General features: G+C 43.5%; 2 protein-coding genes across 2 annotated transcripts in view; both read right to left on the reverse strand.

Moving 5' to 3' along the window:
* Positions 1-77: 77 nt before the first annotated feature.
* On the reverse strand, positions 78-15163 carry insra (insulin receptor a). The gene is made up of 21 exons (XM_053628711.1): positions 15074-15163; positions 11417-11965; positions 9739-10066; positions 9257-9396; positions 8908-9052; positions 8549-8763; positions 8293-8419; positions 7720-7970; positions 7468-7635; positions 7167-7365; positions 6567-6841; positions 6297-6436; positions 6055-6214; positions 5836-5938; positions 5644-5711; positions 5337-5566; positions 5117-5227; positions 4847-5006; positions 4231-4360; positions 3511-3645; positions 78-2887 (listed from the first exon to the last, which is right to left on the reverse strand). The coding sequence occupies exons 1-21, from the start codon at positions 15147-15149 to the stop codon at positions 2572-2574; spliced, it is 4026 nt and encodes a 1341-aa protein (XP_053484686.1). The 5' UTR covers positions 15150-15163; the 3' UTR covers positions 78-2571.
* Positions 15164-20934: 5771 nt separating this feature from the next.
* mfsd14a2 (major facilitator superfamily domain containing 14A2) overlaps positions 20935-22351 on the reverse strand; it is a 10903-nt gene continuing 9486 nt past the window's right edge. The window contains exon 12 of the mRNA XM_053628716.1: positions 20935-22351. This exon is cut by the window's right edge and continues 794 nt beyond it. The gene's annotated coding sequence lies outside the window, so the exon portion shown is untranslated.

Here is a 22351-nt window from a genome sequence, read left to right on the forward strand (position 1 = left end):
ACAGTGTTCACTGCTGTAAAGTGTGTGATGTTTTTATCTTCTCTATGCTCTCAGCCAATAAGAACACAGCGCTGGTCTCGTCTTGAATGCACCTCACTGCTTTTATTAACAGCAGAAATGTATTAATGCCTGGAAGCTCAGGCATCTACAACACGTGGGCAAGAGGAAGATTAGTAGGATTTCTGGATTAGAAAAAGAGAACAATAATAATAATAAAGATTAGAGATGCAAAACAATGCATCTCATCCATAACCCAATAAAATATTGATCAAAGCAGCACCTACCGGTCAGATCTGTCTGCTCTCTCTCTCACTCACTCACTCTCTCACTCACTCTCTCACTCTCTCACCTTAACATTCTGTACATTTCAATTTTGGCTGAACTGTTCCTTTAATCTAGATGAGACATCAGTGCTTCATCACCATAGCAACAATTGAAAACAACAAGCTTATATAACTGTCATTAAAAATATAAATAAACTCAAAACTGTGAATCAGGGGTCTGAGGCAAGCAACCACTTAACTGGCAGTGACTACACACTGAATATGTTGCTAATGCTAATACTAAGAGAGCTAACTCTGAGCAGCTACGCTCACTAGTCTGTCGTCTGACGTGTGTGAGAGCTGAAGGATTCAGCTTTGAATAGTAAAATCTTCTCTCAGTTGTTGTCATGGTAATGCATCCCAGCGTAAGGACATGCCCCCATTTAATGATGTAATGGCAAGGCTCTGAGGTCAGTAAGAATGTGTGTACGTTTTAGTGATAAACAGATGTATAGTGTCCTTCAGCTTTAACACAGATAATAAAGAAAAACATAAATACAGTTTACACACATCCATCCAACCATCACCGGGGTGGACAACAATACTGAACTGCTAGGAGATGGAGAAAGAGAGAACTAGAAAAAGAAAGACAGGAAAAACAGACACACACACACACACATATATATACACATACACACGAGAGAGAGAGAGAGATCAAAGGCGGATAGAGAGCAAGATGGGGGGGATAAATATTTTAAAAATAAAAAGCACAAAGAAAGAGTGAAACACACAGACATGCAAAAGTTTGCATCCTTCATTTTTTTCTGGCGGGAAAGAGAACTGCAGCACTGGTTTATGATTTATCCACCAAAATATTCCCCTGCAAGTCAATGACAAGAAACAAATTCTAAATTAACAGAAAAAATAGTCTGAAAATAAAGATTGGACTGACCAAGCAAACGGGCAGACTCAAGGGGTGGAGTCAACTGGCCAGAGTCAAGGGGCAAGTCAATCAGGAGGAAACAAGTGGTATGTAAATGTTTGAAGTTATATTTCCTTTTTATCACTGAATATGATCCATGTGAGAGTGAAGGAACTGAACGTCTGGTGTAACTGTTCTTCATTTAAAGGGGGATGCAAGGTTTTGCACAGAGAGATAGACAGATAGATAGAAAGACAGATGTCACTGTGAGCAGGGAGGTTTTTAGACAAACACACAATAAGGTCACTTTAATCGTCCTCTGACCACACCCCTCCACGCACCTGCTCCAATCTCTCTGTCTCTCATTTCTCTGTGGAGAGACAGAGCGAACTGAAGCAGCCTCCTGATTGGTGGAGGTCCACAGTTTGTTCACAGTTTGATTGTGTTTGGGGCATGGCACACTCAGTGTCCTCTCGGATGGATATAAAAAGATGAGTGCAGCTTCTGTACGTACACAAACACGAGCAGCGTCACACATGTGGCACGTGGGCACAGGAACATCATTGCTCCGCCCACAAACGCTCCAGATCATGCGCATTACACCGATGGTCACTTTCAGGCTCCACCCCAAAGACATTCTAACACAACTAGTTCATTTACGTGTGCATGTTACCCATAATGCACTGCACTTTAGTGTGTAGTGATAAAAGATATCATTAGCTACATTATCTGAAACAGAGTGTTGATACTTCCTGGTTTTGCTGACTGACAGGCATTCCAGGGCGGAGCTTAAGATAAAACTTTCTCAGCCAATAACAAACCTGATCATGTGACCTCAACATGGCAGTTCATCTTGCAGGTAAGCTAGGCTAGCCACATAACTGCAGGTATCTACTGCTGGATAAGTGACGCTAGCAACTTAGCTGTATAATGCTGGTGTGGCTGGCTAGCTTAGCTAATGTTAGCTTAGCTAAACAATTATATATTTTACCATTAGCTACATCAAGCGGAATAATTTAAACGAAAGGTCAATCATGTTTGTATTTAAACTGATTATATTTAACTTAAGCCCCGCCCTTTTTAACCCAGACATGCCTGTCAATAAAAAAAGCTATCTAGGTAGCTAAAAGTCATGTGTTTAGCATCCCTTTGTCCTCTTTAGCTAAATGCTGGTTCATGTAGAATGTTAGTTCGTTTGCTAACCGCTAGTTTAGCAAGTGTTTGGCACGCAGCCTTAAAGTCCAGAAATGGGCAGGTCCAAAACAGGAAAAAACAGGAAGTGATAAAAACTGGTTCTATAAAAACCAGTGAAGAAGAAAAATAAATCTATCCTAGCTCGTTACATTAGGGGGAAAGGGGGCAGGGCATTGGGGTGCTGATGATGCATTAAGAGGGGCTGGATCGAGGGAGTGAGAGAACACGTCCGTTTTTCTTTCCCCCGTTCATGTGTGTGTAGGGGATGAGTCCTTCATATGTCCCCTCGTCCCCGGGGGAGTAGGAGGAGAGAGGGATGCTCTCCATGTTCTCCAGGTCCATGTCGAAATCGTCGCTGTCCCGCGCTCGGATCCTGTTCTCTTCGCTGTAGAAGAATGACAGATCAGTGAAGGAGGGATGGAGCTCGTCTCTCAACATCTCGATGATCTCCTGAAATGCAGGACGCAGCTTCGGGTTGTAGTGCCAACACATCTGCATCAGACTGTGACTACACACAAACACACACACAGAGGTTAGAATACTTACATGATAATCTGCAGAAACACAGTCGCATGTGAAATAACAAAACGTCATTTCAGGATAAAATGATTGTTTATAGAACATAAACACACAATTATAGCATCATTACACAAGTAACATTCAGAAGTACATTTAATATATTATATTTATAGTGATATTTGCTCGTTTCTGATTGGCTGGTTGTCTAAAGTGGATACAAAGTAGCTGTGTGGGAATGTCACCATGGCAACACGCAGACATTAAGGTTTATGCACGACCTGTATTTACACTCATCCCCGCTGCATCGCTAAACGCAACCATGTAACATCTGTTATCGTTTGTTTGGAGACACAACTCGTCGTGTAGCAGAGACCGAGCACTAGAAACCCCACACACACACACACGCACGCACACACACACACGCGCGCACGCACGCGCACACGCACACGCGCACACGCACACACGCACACACGCACACACGCACGCACACACGCACGCACACACGCACGCACACACGCACGCACACACGCACGCACGCACGCACACACGCACGCACACACGCACACACGCACACACACAGAGAGAGAGAGAGAGAGAGGATTTCACACTCACAGTCTGTCAGGGCAGTTATCCGGCCGCTCCAGAAATCCTCCGTCCATCACAAACTTCAGCACCTGCTCATTAGACAGACCCTGATATGGCTGCTCGGCTAGCGTGCTAATCTCCCACAGGACCACGCCAAATGACCTGCACAGCCACGTTTACATATCAGCACTCGCCTCACAGCACAATACACTCGTCATATCACTGCTGCTGCTGAACTCTGCGCTCTGATTGGTCAGGTGGTGTTGATTAGCTTTCTATAACAGTAGCGCAGGTTTAGATTAATGCGCTTGTTCTGATACGGTTTCTATAGTAACGGCTCGTTCACAGGGACATGTACAGCGGACGCTCCACTGATAATAAACAGCTCAAAAAACATGTGTAAGGATAAATGTATTTATGTAACGTGTGTGGAAGGAGTCTCCAGGGTCAGCGCTGTGTAATAGTCAGAGGTAAAGCTGTAACTAAGTTCTCCCACACCTTCAGGACACAGGAGTTTACTGACGTTCCACAAGATTAAATGTAACTATAAACGGATGAAAAGTACAATGTGTCGTTCTTTAATAAATAAGTTGTAATTGTTGGTTAACTGCTGTGGTGTAAGAGGAATAAAACACTTGGGAACATGCTGTTAGAGGAAAATAATCAACACCACCCTATCTAAAGTCACATTTGGCCAATAAATGCTTATATAGTGTGTATTACAGATGAAGTGTGTGTGTGTCTCACCAGCAGTCTGAGTGTGCATTAAACACCCCGTCCTTCAGAGACTCGGGTGCCATCCATCTGACAGGAAGCAGTCCTTTACCTCCCTTCCTGTAATAATCAGTCTCATAGATGTCCCTCGTCATCCCAAAGTCTTCATCACACATACACAGAGAGAGATAAACAACTACACCCAAAACTGAACTCCATCTACACAGAACTGAAAGAAATAGTAGAGTCAAATAATAAAAGTAATATAATTTTTGGAAAAGAAAGAGGGATGATATAAAAATTTAATTCATTCTATCCCTCAATGTCTTTATTTATTTCTTCCTTCTTTATTTATTCTTCATATAATATTTTCTGCCTTTTTCGTTAAATTTTTTTTCTTTTTTTCTTAATTAATTTTCTTTTTTTGCTTTTCTTTATTATTGTATTATATTATTAAATATTTATATAAAAATATATTTTATTATTCTGTCAGCCTTTTTCTGCTTCGAGAAGATTTAAAATTAATTATTTAGTTTTTCTCCAGCTTCTAGAGATCATGCCGTGTCCCTCAGGAACAACATATGCAGTTATTATTATTATTATTATTGCTGTTGTTTTGAATATATTTTTTGTGTGTTGCCATGGTTACCGCCAATTTTGACGGTGTAATCTTCGGACACCATGCAGTTTCTGGCCGCCAGGTCCCTGTGCACAAATTTCTTAGCGTTGAGATAAGCCATTCCGTCTGCGATCTCTGCTGCCATCTGCATCATCTCCCTCAGTGTGGGGGGGGGACGGCCCGGGTTATTCTGATACACACACACATTTAAAACTTTTTTTTAATGGTTCACAGATTTGATGTAGAAAATAACCTTAGACACGTGTGTGTGTGTGTGTGTGTGTGTGTGTGTGTGTGTACCTCAGAGTCAGGGCGGAGACGGCGCAGGTAGCTCTTCAGATCTCCGTGTGTCATCAGCTCCATCACCACCAGAGTGGGCTGGCCTTTAGAGACCACACCCAGCAGCCTCACCTGATCAGCCAATCAGAGAGTGTTCTGTCAGGACTGATGACCAATCAGAACTTGGAAATTCACTCGACATACGTTTAACAATGCAATGAGGTTAAATCTGATTGGTTACCACATGGTGACAGCTGAAAGACTTCATGACGGAGGCCTCATTCAGGAACTCGATCCTCTCCCGGAGACTGGCTGCCTCGTTAACTGTCTTCACGGCAACGCACGTCTCAGCCTCGCCCTTAACCACATCATGGGCCACGCCCTCGTACACCATCCCGAACGAGCCCTGACCCAGCTCTCGCAGCAGGGTGATCTTCTCCCGCGCCACCTCCCACTCATCCGGCTCGTACACTACACACACACACACACGTTTACTGTACTATAAGTACTGTACTAGCTATTATTATTATTATTATTATTATTATTACTTTCATCTGGACTGAGATATTCTGGGTTTGGTGAAGTGTACAGACGTCCAGTTGGTCCTTCTGCTTGCCTAACACACACACACACACACACACACACACACACACACACACACACACACAATGGTACTGTAGCACAGATAATGACATCACACTGATTGACTTAATGACATCACTAGCGGCTGTAACACTCACTTCTTTCTGAACATGACGAATCCAGCCATCGCCATCAGCACCACCAGCACCACACACACCAACGGGACCACGATAATCTTTATCATGTTGGACGGATCCACACCTGACCCCACACACACACAGAGCATATTTACAGGATATGTACTATGGCCTTATATTATATATGTTACATATACATGATATGAATATAGTGTAGGGCACTGTGCGTGTGTTACATACGGAGATCTTTGATGTAGAAGTACTCAGGTTCCGTCCAGGACCCATTTTCTGCCAGTGATGTGGCTCGGATTCGTACGGTGTAATTCCCAGGATGCACCACTCTCAACTTGCAGCCACCGTCACTGATGTAGTGCTTCCTGGACACACAGTGACTCATCTCCTGTAAAAAACACACACACACTCATTTCAGAAGTGTGTATTTAGTGTACTATCTTTTAAATCAGAAGAGTGCGTGTGTGTACCTCTGTATCTCCCAGTCTCTTGTAGTTCACCTCGTACAGGATGATCATGCCATTCGGGGCTTTTGGCTCCGCCCACTTGATGTGCACTGAATATTCAACTACATTAAAAACGATCTTTCCGAGGATATCATCAGCGTGATCTACAACACACACACACACACACAAACACACACACACGTTTGCTAAATGCATAGCTACTTAAAAAAATTGCAGATATCATGTTCAATAACTGTGGCCAATTATTTTATAATAAAAAGTGTGTGTGTGTACCCTCGGGCAGGGTGCGAGCGCTGACGTAGGCGGCCATGCTGCAGCGCTCGGGGTCGCCTGGCTGGTTGTTGCAGGCGTGAATCTCGATCTGGTAGCTGGTAAAGTGTTTCAGGTTGGAGATCACCGTCGTCTCCTTACCATAGACAGACTGAATAATCTTATTTGACTCCGCCTCCTCCTCCGGACTCAGGCTGGGCAGGGTGGTGGGCGTGGTCAGGGAGGTGGAGATTGTGCTGTTGGCCACACCCACGAGGGATCTGCGCTGCCGGGACGGCCTGGAGAGTGCAAAGAGAGCAGAACTGAAATAATACTAACATAAGTGCTGGTGTGTGGGCGTGGCCAAATATTCTAATGAGCATGCTTGATTTACAGGTTTTTAGTCCTGAGACTCCCAGTGCTACATCACTGCAGGACTGTGTGTGTGCGTGTGTGTGCATGTGTGTGGGTGTGTTGATGAGCGCAGGCGAGCGTGTGCAGATGAGCGCAGGCGAGCGTGTGCAGATGAGCGCAGGCGAGCGTGTGCAGATGAGCGCAGGCGAGCGTGTGCAGATGAGCACAGGTGAGCATGTAGATGAGCACAGGTGAGCGTGTCATTAATACCTGATGCGAAAGACTTCATTGTGCAGGTAATTCTCAAAGGTTTTGCGGTACTCGCTCTCCTCCGATTCTTTCTTCAGCTGTTTCTCGGTTTTAGGACACGGGCAGCAGAGCTCATTCTGTCCCGACTCCTCCGTTTGATTCCACTTCTGTCCCTCCTTACTGTCCACCTGTGTGGGGGCTCGAGACGGCAGTTTCATGCCTAACACACACACACACACACAGTGTTACTTCCTCTTTTACAATTGTCCCAATATATAATCAGTTATAATGCTGTAACACACACATACACACATGCACACACCTTTCTGGCAGTAGTCAAACTTGTAGAGCTCGCTGGCCTCAGGCTGCTGAAGGCAGGACACTATGTAGTGTGTGATGTTGCCGTTGGGGTCGTTGGGAGGTTTCCACTTCAGGATGATCTGAGAGGAGGAGTTGGAGGACGAGATGGGGTCCAGCGGCACAGACGGCTCTTAAAGACGGAAGGAGGGATTAGACGATTCCGCTATGATGGCGGCTACGAGACTGTTAGGTTAGTGCTAAGATAACAACTCACTGGTGGCGTTGGTGCGGACGTAGATTATCGGGCTCTTGGCCCCCTGGACTTGGTGCTCGTCAGAGGTGGAGAGCTGGGCTTTAACCATGATGGCGTACTGAGTCCAGGGCTTTAAGGCCACAATGAGAAATCCGGGTTCCTGTTGCTGTCGGCCATCGCTGTAGCGCTGAGGAGGATCCACATCTGCAATCACCCAGCTGTGAGAGCCGCACGCATCCCGCCCGTCAAACTCCGTCACGTTCCTGTACGGCCTGCACACATCCCAAAACACTGAAGGTTAATCTCACTCTCGCTACAGGAAGAAATACATCACGTCAACATTCACAAAACTACATCTTTTTTATTCAAATAAATAAACATCTTGCTGTTGTTATGGTAACGGCTGTACTTTTTACAGAATTCAGATTCAGTATTCTACACTGATTTCAGCCCCATACCAAAAGCCATTTTGTCTCAGCATTTGTTATAACTTAGATTTCATCCCTGTCTCACAGCGCAGACCTGCACAGAACCGAGGAGGAACCACCAGAACCTGAAGACGAATTCCGTCGGGCTCCGGGTTTCATCACTTACGCTTCTTTATACAGAACCATGAAGCCCAGCAGGTCCCTGAAGTCCGGCGGCCAGAACGGCTCCCATTTAATAACGATTTTATCTGCCAGAGTCCGGATCATCGTGAACCTCAACACCCGGTATTCACCTGAGAGTGAGAGAGAGAGAGAGAGAGATATGGACATTTCTATCAGAGAAAAAGTGTGTGTGTGTGTGTGTGTGTGTGTGTGTGTGTGTGTGTGTGTATGTGTGGCTGGCCACGCATTTACACACTCACATGACGCCTGGTCTCCGTTGGTCTTAAAGCCGATGTCGTTCTTGGGCTGTCTCTCTCTCGTCCCGGTCACCTCCTCCATCCTGCGGATCTCACTCAGACACAGTTTGGAGTTGTGGTGGAAGAACATGCGACCCTGCAGGATGCTGATGTTGTGCTTGGACCAGTCCCACAGCTGACGCAGGTTCTGATTGTCCAGAGCGAAGAACGTGTAATTCCTTTATATAAATACAAAAGAAAGAGAGATCACAATAATCCATCAGTAATAATAAAACACTGCGCTTCACTAGGTTTAAATTAGAATTAGTGCTCTACTATATCAACACTCTGCCCTCTCTGCCAATCAGAATGCTCGGTCTTACCCCCTTTCCTGAATCTCTCCGCGGATCAGTCTGAGTTTCCTGAGGAACGACAGAGAGACGAGAGCGTAGGAGCGACGCACCATCAAGTATCCTGTGATTTCTTCCAGCTGACCCAGATTAGCTTCCAGTTCTGCTGCGATGTTATCTAACTCACACACACACACACACACACACACACACACACACCATGTACAATGTTAGTGTAATCCAGCTGCCTGTGTTGCTGTACTTACAGTAAGTGTGTTACTGCAGCAGTTACAGTAAAGTCCTCATAAAGCATTTCATTTTAGTTTTTACTTCCTCCTCAGCTGTTATTATTATTATTATTATTGTTGTTGTTATTATTTACTTCCTCCTCGGATGTTGATGGTCAGGCTGCCGTTGAGCAGTGTGCAGCCCCGCAGTGCCTGAGCCGCCGTCACAGAGTCCACGGTCTTCTCCCCCACACACACTTTAGGACACATTCCTGCACACGGTGTACACGTCAGCCTACACACACACACACATAGAAATGATATGATTATCCAGTTCCCGGTGTGAACTGATACATTACAGAGTCTAATCACACAATGGCCTGTTTACTCACAGGACCACATTATATACCACATCTTGGATTTAAATGTAAACCAGTACAGTTACTACATCATCAGTAAACTAGGTAAAAGAAATGTTAGAAACTTGCCTTCTGTCTCACTCTCTTTGTGCTTCCTTCTTTCTTACTCTCATTTTCCCTCTCTGTAATCTCTCTCTAGTGAAGTTGTGTATGCTCTGTGTGTGTGTGTGTGTGTGTGTGTGTGTGTGTGTGTGTGTGTGTGAGGGAGAGAGACTCACGTTGTGGAGTTGACGGTGGTGTACCCTGAGGGACACTCAGGAACACACGCCCCCTGGTGGATCACATAGGAATTACAGTCTTTGTCCTGTGTGTTGCGAGTGCACTGCGTGTGAAGGGCATGGCAATAGGCGGGGCTGATGCACCGCCACCCCTTAAAGGAGAGGGAGCCAGAGGGGCAGGCCTCCACACACACCCCCGCGTGCAGGAAGTGACGACACGCCACACACTCGGCTGCCGAGTCCGGCTTCACACATCCTCCCAAACACTCAGAGTGACAGCACTGCCCGTCCAGCGTACACGCCCTCGCCTTACACACTGACGGACACACTGCGGGGGACGGGGAGAACGAGACAGAGAGCGATAGAGACAGAAAAAACAGTGTGGTCATGTCACTATATTCCTTCTGTTTTTAGGGGCCCAACACACACACACACACACACACACACACACACACACACACACACACACACATACACTCTTAATCAGAAAACAGAAAAAGAACACACACCCAGCAACCACAACAGGACAGAGTGTTAATCCACTTTCACACAATAGCATCAAGGATTACAATACAGTGTACACATAATTAACTTCACACTGTGTGCATGTGTGCGCGCATGTGTGTACTGTATGTATTTGTCTAACAGCTACATTTCTGTGATCTTTTCGTGTGGGTGATTTAGTTAAAGCTGATGCTGATGTGTTTATGTTCTTTTTCACTACATGACCTCCGAACAGGAAAAGGCCACACAATGGCAGGAAATCATTCAGACTCGAGTGTGGGCGTGTGAACTTTTTTCAGGTAACTATTAAGCGTGTTTCCCCTCACAGGAACTTTTTGTGTAACTCAGGATCTTCAGGCGTCGTAGTTCCAGGAACACTTATAGTTCTGAATGGACAAATGGACAAAAGTGGAGTTATAAATAACCAGGAGACCATCAGCCGAGTGGATAAACACGTAAACAAACGAAGGTGTGACCCGAGAGAACAGACGGACCACTCCCTCCAGGATTTAGCGATCGCAGAAATTAACGCAAAATCAAGGAAACTCTGCAATATTTGGAGAAGCTTACAATTTTTAAAAATTACTGCAGATTCGGGTCAAGGCGTGTCATGTGATGTCATCACAACACGCATTCAGCCAAAACCCTCTTCCATTCACGTGTGTGTCAAACACGAGTACTGCTAAAGGCTCTCGTTTACCAACAAACATCGCTGTGAAAGAGTGTACAGAACTGCAATCTCAATTCAGTGTGATTCAAGTAGTTTCTGCATCGCACGTTTTTAATAAATCACAAACAAAACTCAGCGAAATCCTGTATGGACTCATTATTAAACTGAATGAAGTCTTATCTAACAGACATCTAAAGCACACGACTACACAAACTAAATGAACGAGTGGCTGACCAAACGAAAGGCTGACTAATATAACAGCCAAACAAACAAACCAACACGTGACCAAACAAAACAGCACGTGACCAAACCAGCCAGCACGTGACCAAACAAACCAGCAGCTTCACTGACTGAATAAAACAAAACTACTGACTGAACAAACTGGATGAGTTGGTGACCTTTCAGTGGAAATCCAGTGATTAATACTTTAACCTGAGATACTTTTACCTGACAGCAGCCTAAAGTTAATACTGACACACACACACACACACACTCAGTACTCACTTTGCTGGCAGTGTCGCTGTGTCCAGCAGCGTGCCCCGAACTGACCATTGATGGTGGTCTGAGGACAGATGGTTTTGCCCTTGGCCATGCCCGGACACACGTCTCCGCACTCTCCCTCGTTCTTATTGGCCACAATGTAGTTGTCTTCCACCGAGTCGAGGATCTGGGACCAGTCGAGCGTGGAGAGGTAACACAGGTCCGGGTTCTTCTCCAGCCGCACGGCGCCGCGTGTGATGTTCATCAGACTGTGCAGTCCGATCTCTTTCAGTTGCAGCATCTCGAAGATGACCAGGGCGTAGTTGAAGAACAGGTTGTTCCCCCGGACGACAGTGAGGTTGGGGAACAGGTCACTCAGGCTCTCTAGACCGTACACGCGGAACAGCAGCAGGTAATCAGTCACCACCGTCAGCTTGGGGAAGCTCAGACCCCGAAAGTCCTCGGCTTTCGTGTGAAACATCAGCAGGATCTTCAGGTGGCCCTCAATCACCGTGCAGTTCTCTAGAGAGTGCAGGTTAGTCACGTTGTTCCTGATGTCCTTACTCGGACAGACTGGGGACAAAAACGTTTAGAAATGTCACAAAACACATGCATCGCATTTATTACTAAAAACAACAGGCATAGAAATACATCATCCAACATGTGTACTGAACAACGGACAAGGGGAGAAGTGAGATAACGGACGAGGGGGGAAGCGAGATAACGGACGAGGGGGGAAGCGGGATAACGGACGAGGGGGGAAGCGGGATAACGGACGAGGGGGGAAGCGGGATAACGGACGAGGGGGGAAGCGGGATAACGGACGACGGGGGAAGCGGGATAACGGACGACGGGGGAAGCGGGATAACGGACGAGGGGGGAAGCGGGATAACGGACGAGGGGGGAAGCGGGATAACGGATAGGGATGCACCGAATGTTCAGCAACCGAAATTGTGAACCGAAATAAGTGAAAAGGACGAATAAATTTGACCGAACAATGACGTGTTTGATGACGCGACAAAATAGCCTAGCAAGCAGAGTGAGACGTGCAAATGTCACGACCTCGATGAGAGGGTGTGCGCATGCACGAGCTACGAGCACGAGCTACGTGCTCTTCGGATGTTTACTGTGGACACGTGCGTTTGTTTTGTTTCTGTTCCGGAGCATGTTTCTGTCACGTCGCGAGACGTAAGGGAGTAGAGTACGGAAGCAGGTAAAGACGTATTTATTTAAAGGCAGGCAGACAACTCGTAATCCAAAAAACTTAGTCAAGACAGGCAAAGGGTTACTGGGCTATCGGCAAACAGGCATAAACGGGGCAAAGCAGGAATCAAAGTCGCGGTCACAGAAGACAGGGTCAAAACACAAAACAAGAAACATGAACTAGTACTATGGACTGGGAGCGGAAACACCAGCGGGGACTAAATGAACTAATCTATAGTTTAAACTAACTAAATATATCAAGGAACATAACATTAACAACGTATCTAACTATACTATATCTACTATAATACTCCGCGAGGTGTACAGGGACGCGAGCAGTATATATCCCCAATATAATCAGCCGTATAGAATCGAACAGAACCATTTTTTGCACTTTTTAAATGCACTTTTTCTTGTAGGCTACAGAGTGTTACATTCTTTCAGCAGTCAGTTATAGGCCTAACATAGGCTATTCAAGGGGGGTTCAAAGATGACCACATCAAAATATTTTTATTTTAGTCATTTATTTATTTAAAGTTATATTGCGCCTTGTTGGTAGCCTATGCCTGTTGGAATGAAAAAAAATGTTCAGTGTTAAATAAATATTTTGAAATGGTAGTTTTTGTAATTGATTTTTTTCTTTGAAAAGCAAGACAAAATAGTTAAAAGCACATTTTGACTATTTAATTTATGCAATGGTGAAAAAAATGGCAAAATAAATGGAAAAAACGTGTTCGGTATTCGGCCTAGTTTTTCGTTATATCCGGCTTTGGCCAAGAATTTTCATTTCGGTGCATCCCTAATAACGGACGAGGGGGGAAGCGGGATAACGGACGAGGGGGGAAGCGGGATAACGGACGAGGGGGGGAAGCAGGATAACGGACGACAGAGCAGCGGGCAGAGCGGAGCACTACATGACTGAAGGAATGAATAAACAATTAGGAGGCCTGACGACTGGAACAATCAACAACAGGGAAGTGTTAAAAACGAAAACCTAATTTGCAGAGTTGTTATCCTGGAACATTCTGTTCAGACGGTGGTTCACTACACTGACCGCACTCACGTCACTCACTACACCATGAACTAGCACGCGGTGTTCATAAAAACCATCACCGAGCTGCACCATGCAGAGGTTACTCATCTTGACCATAGGTAGTTTAGTTTACTTGGTATCTGAGTGTGAAATCCACTATGAGATGTCCTGATCTGATTCTGTATGGTAATGTATTTCCTTCTGAAACAGGAAGTCAGAGTGACAGTACGTTAAAGCTTTTGTCTGATTACACAACAGCCAATAGCATTCGAGATACACTAAGCTACGCCTCCTCATGATCTAAACCCACCTGAGGGAGCTAGCTGAATACGGAGAACATTGAAAAGTTTATATAGAACCTGAGAGTTTTATCAGCAGTGGACATGTTGGGAGCGAGACGGCGTGCGTGTCGGGAGCGAGCGAGACGGCGTGCGTGTCGGGAGCGAGCGAGACGGCGTGCGTGTCGGGAGCGAGCGAGACGGCGTGCGTGTCGGGAGCGAGCGAGACGGCGTGCGTGTCGGGAGCGAGCGAGACGGCGTGCGTGTCGGGAGCGAGCGAGACGGCGTGCGTGTCGGGAGCGAGCGAGATGGCGTGCGTGTCGGGAGTTACGGTGTACGTGTTTGAGGCATGGCTGAGTGTCAGTGTTGTCAAAGGTGATGGAGGGCCTCGGGGTCGTCACGAGGAGATGTCTGAGCAGGTGATAAAACCATATCGCTTACTGACGGAGACAGGATATAAAGACGGAAATCTAACAGCACCAAGTCCGTAAAATTCTCAGAAGGAAAGTCACATGACTGACAACTCACAAACTCCGCCCACTTCTGCACAAATAAGCACCAAATCATTTATTCTCCGCTGGAAAAGGGAACAGCGAGCAAGTGTGAAGATGCACGGCCAGAAACAAGAACCGTGTTTACTCCTAATGAGCTGCTACTGTATAGCAAGACATGCCCCCGGGGGCGGAGCATATACACTACAGAGCATTTAACTGGACGAACACAAAACGAGTACAGGATGAGTCGTAAATAATATAATAATTTCTCCATATTTTCAAGAAACAAACTGTACAATAACAATGAGAATATTTCCAAAATGGTTTTGTTTGTTATTGCAAATACACCGTCCTGTTCCACTACACTACACTCTAAAACATTATACTGCATTATAAAAGCACTGTAAATGTTTATATCATGAACATATAAGCTGATGTAAATCATTTCAGGATTTATTTTCATTTGAAATCTTTGCACTTGTGCTTTAGGAGAAGTTTTAAATGTGACATTAAAATGAACCATTGAAGTGAGAACTGAAAGTTAACCGTGTTTACACCTGAGCAGGTACAGGTTTACAGAAACATACACTACATTTAACACTAATAAAGGATAAATAGATATAGAATGTGTATTAATAAGAGTATCAGCAGGTATTTAAATGAAGTTACTTACTTTCTGCGCTGCTCTGTGGCCAGTTCCACACAACACCAAGACACATAACAAACCCAAACAAACTCCCGAGCTTCATGTTTTAATCCAGAAAAAAGGCTTCCTTTACCAAAAAAAATGTTTGTTTTTTTTATATATATACGCACGAAATACGAAATAGCGGGCAAATAACAAAAAGTCACAGACGCTGAGGAAAAGCTAAACGCAGTTTATAAATATCCAGTTTAGCTAGCATAACTGACTAGCATGCTGTGATTGAATTAGCTTAGCTTCACTCAGAACAACCGTCACAAAACACACTGCCGTCCGGGACGCCATTACTGCTTATTAATTTTTTTAAAATCGTCATCTTGGACCGGATTATTTTGTATTTTAGCCAGAGAGAGTATAAAATTCCCCGCTGGCTAGCTCGCAAAGCCAAAAGGACAAACTAGCGCGAAGCTAACTCTGCTAGTGAAAAAAAGGGTTCACAAACTTTTAATTCCCACCTCCGAGGCAGTCATGTACACACTTACAGAAACAACGCAAATAAAATACAAATGTTAGGCACACTGTCTGCTGTGTGTTAAAGCTGCTACGAGTTTTATGCACTTATTCTTTTGCTAATGCTACAGCTAAAGCTAAAGCTAGCAGGCTAGTCAAGTCAAGCGTGGCTTCAGTAAAGTTGCACAGCTCCGTGTCTCAGCTCTCACTTATTAATCCCACAATCATCAAGAAGCGCAGTGCAAATATAAAATTAATCCAACTCCTAAAATCCGCCATAAACCTGCAGAATAATGATTTAATGCCTTCAGCAAAACGCGGAACATCTCTACAGAGCTGAGATTTATCTCCCAAAGTTAGTGTTGGAGTCTGTCCTGATCCCCTGAGGCTTTCCGTTCTCTTCTTTCTCTTCTCTCTTTCTCTTTTCGTTTATTTTTCTCTTTCTTCAATATTCTGTCAGAATGCACGCGGAGGAAAAAGAAGAGAAGAAAAGAAAAATGAATAAAGAGTATAGAGTCCACAGAGAAGTGCAGGATTTCTCCTCTCCACGCTGGAGGCAGCAGCTTCCATAGGAGTTTGTGTCTCACTGCACATCCCACTGAGTCTGTAAACACAGGCAGACAGACAGGCAGGGAGACAGGTACTGCTTATTTACTTATGTCTAGTTTACCTCACTGTATTTTATTTTATGGCATTATGTACATAATTATTGTAACCTGTATACTTTTGTCCTACACTGCCACCTTGCATTTTGTCACTTTATTTTTTTATTTACTTATTTTTTGTAATTATTATTATTTTTAATTATATTTTTATTATTATTCCTATTATAATTTTCATTTTATTTTTTTCTATTATCATGATTGTTTTTTAATTCTCCTTTCTTATCTATATTGATGCTTTGGGAATATTGTATGTAAATAATCAGGCCAATAAAGTACTCTGAATTGAATTGAAATTGACAGACAGACAGACACAAAGGAAATAGGGATTGGAGTTATGGACTTGGACTCTGTGGTTTGCTGTCTCGCTCTCTCTTTCTCTCTTGCTGTCTGTCTGTCTGTCCTGTCTGTCTGTCCTGTCTGTCTGCCTGTCTGTCTGTCTCTCTCTCTCTCTCTCTCTCTCTCTCTCTGTTTCATTCATTGGCAATAAGACCTGTACATATGTTTATGACCATAGCTCAGGTACACAGTGTGTGAATAATAATAATAATAATAATAATAATAAACATATTTTAATATTAAGAATTTGCACAGCTACATGAATATCCATAAACTTAATGTAAAGGGCAAATACTTTAAAATGTATACTTCAAGTAAAGCTATACAAGCAATTTGCACTTATAACAAAAATATACTTAAAGTATACATTTACATTTGCGCTATAACTATACTTAAAGTAAAACATGCATTTTTATTTACATTTAGTCATCATTTACATTTAGTCATCTGGCAGAGTTTCTCAGAGATAAAAAGTTCACACATATGTGCTTCTTCCCCAAATGGTTACCACAAAGCTGGAACAGTTCCCCTTCACTGGAACTCAGAGACCCCAAACACTGTTCCATCGAGACACACAGTGCACTAAATGAGCTCCATGAAGACATGGTGTGTGAAGGTTAGAAGAAGGTAGAAGAACTTGAGTGTCCTGCACAGAACCCTGACCTCAACCCCACTGAACACCTTTGGGATGAACTGGAACTGGGGTCTCCACACATCAACATTAGCACCTGACCTCAATCTCACTAACGCTCTTGTAGCTGAATGATCACAAATCCCCACAGCCATGCCCCAAAATCTAGTGGAAAGCATTCCCAGAAGAGTGGAGTGAATATTCTTTGACTATAAGTACACACACTTAGTACACACAGTGTTAAGTACACATGAATGAAATGTTTATAACAGAGAGGTTATAGGTGTTTAATGTTGTCCTCTGTGTAAATAAAAATGGAAAGGAGAAGTTAAAGGATTTTGTCCGATGATTACAGCAGGACATCATGTTGACTGTTGACGTGAACCTGAGCTACAGCACACACCTGTGTACACCTGTATGATGACTTAAAGGTCACATGTGTCCTAATCTCCACACGGCAGTGACGTGAACATGTCCTGCGGGTTCATCAACATGTCCGTGATCTTTCACTGACCTTTACAACAGTCATTTAATCACACAAACGACATTATCCTCCTCTCTCCTCTGTGTGTGTGTGTCCATTGCTTTAAGTGTGCAGATGGAAAGAATAACCTAATTTCCTCTCAATTACTCAATGTGGAAACATAAACAGTGGAGACAAACAGACAAACAACACGAGAGAGACCGAGTTAAAGTCCAATTTCCTTTTCCCAGTCTGTATATATTTTTTTATTTAATGTGTTTGATATTTTCTACTGTTTTTACCCTAACAGACTCTTACGGAAGATGAATGAATAAGTAAATAAATAAATACATAAATAAAAGAACAACATTATTATTAATAATAATAATAATAATAATAATAATAATAATGCATCCCCCCACCTTGTGCCCAATGCTCCCTGGGATAGGCTCCAGGTTCCCTGTGACCCTGAAGAAAAGGATAAATGGTATAGAAGATGGATGGATGGATAATGCATCCATAAGTGTCTCTCTGTCAGGATTTGAACTCACAACCTTCTAACTATTTCTGAAATTGAAACTATATAAATATAAATAAATAAAACAGCAGACCTGTTGTGATTAAAGTGCAGATGATAAAGTAAACAAACAAAGAAACAAATAATGTTATTCTGTTGTCTAGGAGACGTTACTACACGTTTATTTTAGAACATCCTCCTTCTGTCGCCACTGCTATTTCCTTTTCCCATCATTAACATTTGACATTTTGCGAGGTTTAGCAACGTGTTCACACACACACGCAGTTTGGTTCTGGGAACAGAGGATGTAAACAGGTCAGGAGGTGATGTGCATGTGATGTAGTTGTGTCTCGATGTTCATCAGGAACAGTGATCACGTTGTACCTTCTCAGAGTGTTATGTAAAGGTTCAGAGAGTAAAGTAAAGGAGACGGAGTGTGAGGTAAAGGAGAGAGTGTGAGGTAAGGGAGACAGAGTGTGAGGTAAAGGAGAGAGTGTGGTAAGGGAGACAGAATGTGAGGTAAAGGGGAGAGTGTGAGTTAAAGGAGACAGAGTGTGCGGTAAAGGAAACAAAGTGTGAGGTAAAGGAGACCGAGTGTAAGGTAAAGGAGACAGAGGTGTAGGTTAAATACCTACGGAAGTTTACTGAGATTGAAAATGATTTTTCCAGCATTAAACGTTTCTCAGGAAAACAAATCATACACAAATGCAATGACATATAACATCAGTTCTGTACATTATTTTATTTATATTTATAACTTTTATTTATATTTATAACTGAGACCGCAGTGTTGTGTTTGTCTCTCAGTGTGGTTGAGGGGGAAAACACGTCTTTATCATGGCGTGTTCCTGTTTCTCATGCAGCAGATGGACTTTATCCGTGTTCTATTCCTGCATGTAAAACATGCCACCGCCTGCAGGGAACTAAACCCTGATATCATCCATCCTCTAATAAACACAGATAAAACTCAGCAAAAACAAAGAAAGTTTACTTTTACCACATCACTCCCTATCTCAGACACGTCACTGCAGAAAAACACAAACACATTGTTTATTTTCCCAATCCAGAGACTGGAGGGGATGTAAACTTTTGCTCTAGGTGGGAAGAGATCAACGCATGATGTGTCCGTGTCTGCGGCGCAGGAGAAATGTTTCTGATAATGAGGCCTTGATTTCCTGTCAGCAGGTCAAAGATCATCTTCATGAAGCCGGAGAGTGTTGAGGACACACAATGTTCATCTGGGAGAGAAAACATCATATGGAGCAGGAACCGGTCTCAACAGATCCGCCTCCGAACCTCACCTCCTAACCCCGCCTCCTAACCCCGCCTCCGAACCCCACATCCGAACCCGACATCCGAACCATGTAACTTTAATGGTCCTAACCTTCCTTCAGCTAAAATGATTCACAATCCCATGCTCGTATGATGTGTTTAGTGTGTAAAGCTGATTAGATTGTGTAATATGTTCAGTTTTAATCCGTTTAGTGGATTATGTTTTTGTCGTTTTTATTAAATTCTACACACTTGGACCCTGTCTGCTGTTCAGTTAGCATAGCATATTATCTGCATGACAGTCATGTGACCTGTAACTGCTGAAATATAAACCTGTACATTGGTCTACTGAATATTATACAGCATGCAGTGCATTAGAAGACAGGACATGGTGTGTGTGAGTGTGAGAGAGAGTGTGTGAGGAGATTTAGATCAGCAGTGCCCTCTGAGGGAAAATCTCCACCAAGCACAAATCAGCAGGTTTCTGTGTTTATTGAATTGATGAATTGCAGGCGCAGAGAAAAGTTCTGGGCTCTTTCTCTGTGATGTTTGTTGGTAAATGAGAGCTTTTAGCTGTACTCGTGTTCGACACGTGAAGTGAAGAAGGCTTTAACTGAACGCGCGTTGTGATGACGTCACATGACACATCTCGCCCCGAATCTGCAGAAAATCTGTGGTAATTTAGAAAAATATCGAAAGCTCCTCAGAATATTGTGGAGTTGCGAGATTTTGCGTTAATTTCTGCGATCGGAAAAATCCTGGAGGGGACTGGTCAATCCTAACGATGCATCCAAAAGTGCTGAAGTATCTATTCATGCTGTGTGGGAGAGGCATAATCTCTGTCACTCACAGCAACACTAGCCAATCATGGGTGTCTGTGAGGTCGTGCATGTGGAAGAGGGCAGACAGCGATTTCCACTGTTCTGTGATGCAAAGGCTTCAGGTGTCTCAGAGGAAGCAGGTGATAGTCTCCACCCTCCAGGGTTGATGTCTGGCCAAGAACAAATTAAGGACAAATCCAGGGGAAAAAAACATACATAAAATGTTGGCACTGTTACATTTTTTTTAAGTCCAGTATACTATTATTATTATTAATCTAATTTAATTAATTTAGTAATTATAAATTTTTATTTAAAAAATTATATGAAACTTTTTAATTTTTTTTAAAGTAAATAATATTAAAATAACTACTAATATTTTTATTATGATATAAAACAGTGAATATTCATGTAGCAATAATTATTCTTCTTTTGTGTGCGTGTTATCCAGATGTGTGTGTGTTCTCTCTGTATATCAGTCTTTGGTTCTTATTTCTGTATCTTATTAAGAATAAAGTAATCAGTTCTATCCTCCGTGTAGAATAAAATCTGAATCTCCTGAATTTAACTAACACTCTGCGGAGGAGCTGAAATCCATCCCATAATAATCTCCAGAACATCCACACCCCAGCTGGGGATCAGTCAATCTCTCACACACAGGAAGTGACGAGGCAGGAAGCGCTGACAACCAGAACCTTTTAATAAATAACCGTTTGTTAATTTCCTGCCATTTACATCTCACTGACTGTTTTACAGTTTCACTCTGTGTTTCCGCACACTCTCATGCATACTCTCCTGCACACACACACTCACACACAGGAGAACAGACTGGAGCTTCATCATTAGTGTATTTCCCGGACTATAACAGCAGGTGGAGTGTTTGCTCTGTGTTTCTCTGAGTGATGATGTTCAGGTTTATTAGGAGATTTACGGTAGCTGTGATAATACTGAGCTTACGGTAACATGTGGTGAGCTTAGCACTCTGCGCGCACACACACACACACACACACACACACACTTGTAACTAGAGCACAGAAGGAATTTAGCGGTAAATAAATGAGCTAACGCACTTTATTTAACTTTAGAACTGAAACTGAAGATGAACAAAACGTTAAAAATATAAAGCGCTGATTTTACTCCACTGCGCTCATCTAAAAGTGGGCGGGGTTTCTTCCAGGCTGGAGCCATGTATAGTCCGGAAAATACAGGGAACACAAATTATACTGCGTTCCCTCTCACTGATATGTTACGTTCAAGGAATGTGGTGCACACACACACACACAAGGCTTAAAACTTATATTTAGCGAATAACTGCTGGTCACTCACTTTCAGTCAGTGTTAGCAAAGTTAGCTTTTCAGAAGTGGTCTAAAACCATGTGCTCACTGGATTAACTGATTTCTCCCTCTCTCTCACTCTCACACACACACACACACACACACACACACACACACACACACAGAGGAAACCCACTCAGAGCTGGAGAGAGAGACAGTTGGAGAGTGAGACAGTTAGAGAGTGAGACAGCGCCATCATCATGGTTCATATTTCCAGCTCACAGTAAACGAAGGCGGTTCTAATGATGAGATGCTGCATGTCCCAATCCACTACATAGTGCACTACATCAGGCATCTGTTACATCCACAAAGAAAGTGGACTAAATCCCATAATGCACTGCAACAAGCTAATATCAAATCAACATTTACCCACAATGCACCACAGCAGTCTAGAAATGTCTAAAAAAAACTGTACAGTGTAGACAGACCGAAGTGCACTATGTCGCTGTAGGCATAAGGGAGCAGGGCACCTTTCAGGACACAGCCACGGTGATATGGCCTCAGCAGTAACAGAATGTGGAGAGAAGATATCCACACACACACACACACACACACACACACACACACCTGTAAAAACAACCAGACTATTTAATCAGTTCTTATAAACACTGTGTGAGTGTGTGTGTGTGTAAACACTAGCGTCATTCACACACAGCATTCTGAAGTGTGTGTTCAGCTGATGGAGGTCAGTACGGTGAAAAATGTGTTGGGGGCAGGGCACAACAGGTAAAAGTGGGCGGGGTCATGTACCTGACTCCACC

This window comes from Ictalurus furcatus, chromosome 7 (genome assembly GCF_023375685.1).
Source record: "Ictalurus furcatus strain D&B chromosome 7, Billie_1.0, whole genome shotgun sequence".
NCBI lineage: Eukaryota > Metazoa > Chordata > Actinopteri > Siluriformes > Ictaluridae > Ictalurus > Ictalurus furcatus.

Excerpts from the sequence above, each read along its gene's own strand:
- insra (XM_053628711.1), bottom strand. The coding sequence starts at position 15,149 with ATGAAGCTCGGGAGTTTGTTTGGGTTTGTTATGTGTCTTGGTGTTGTG. Across the intron at positions 7,366-7,467 it reads GTTTGACTACTGCCAGAAAG|GCATGAAACTGCCGTCTCGA; the intron begins GTGTGTGCATGT and ends TGTGTGTGTTAG. Across the intron at positions 5,567-5,643 it reads ATATCTCAGTCCAGATGAAA|TGTACGAGCCGGATGAGTGG; the intron begins GTAATAATAATA and ends GTGTGTGTGTAG.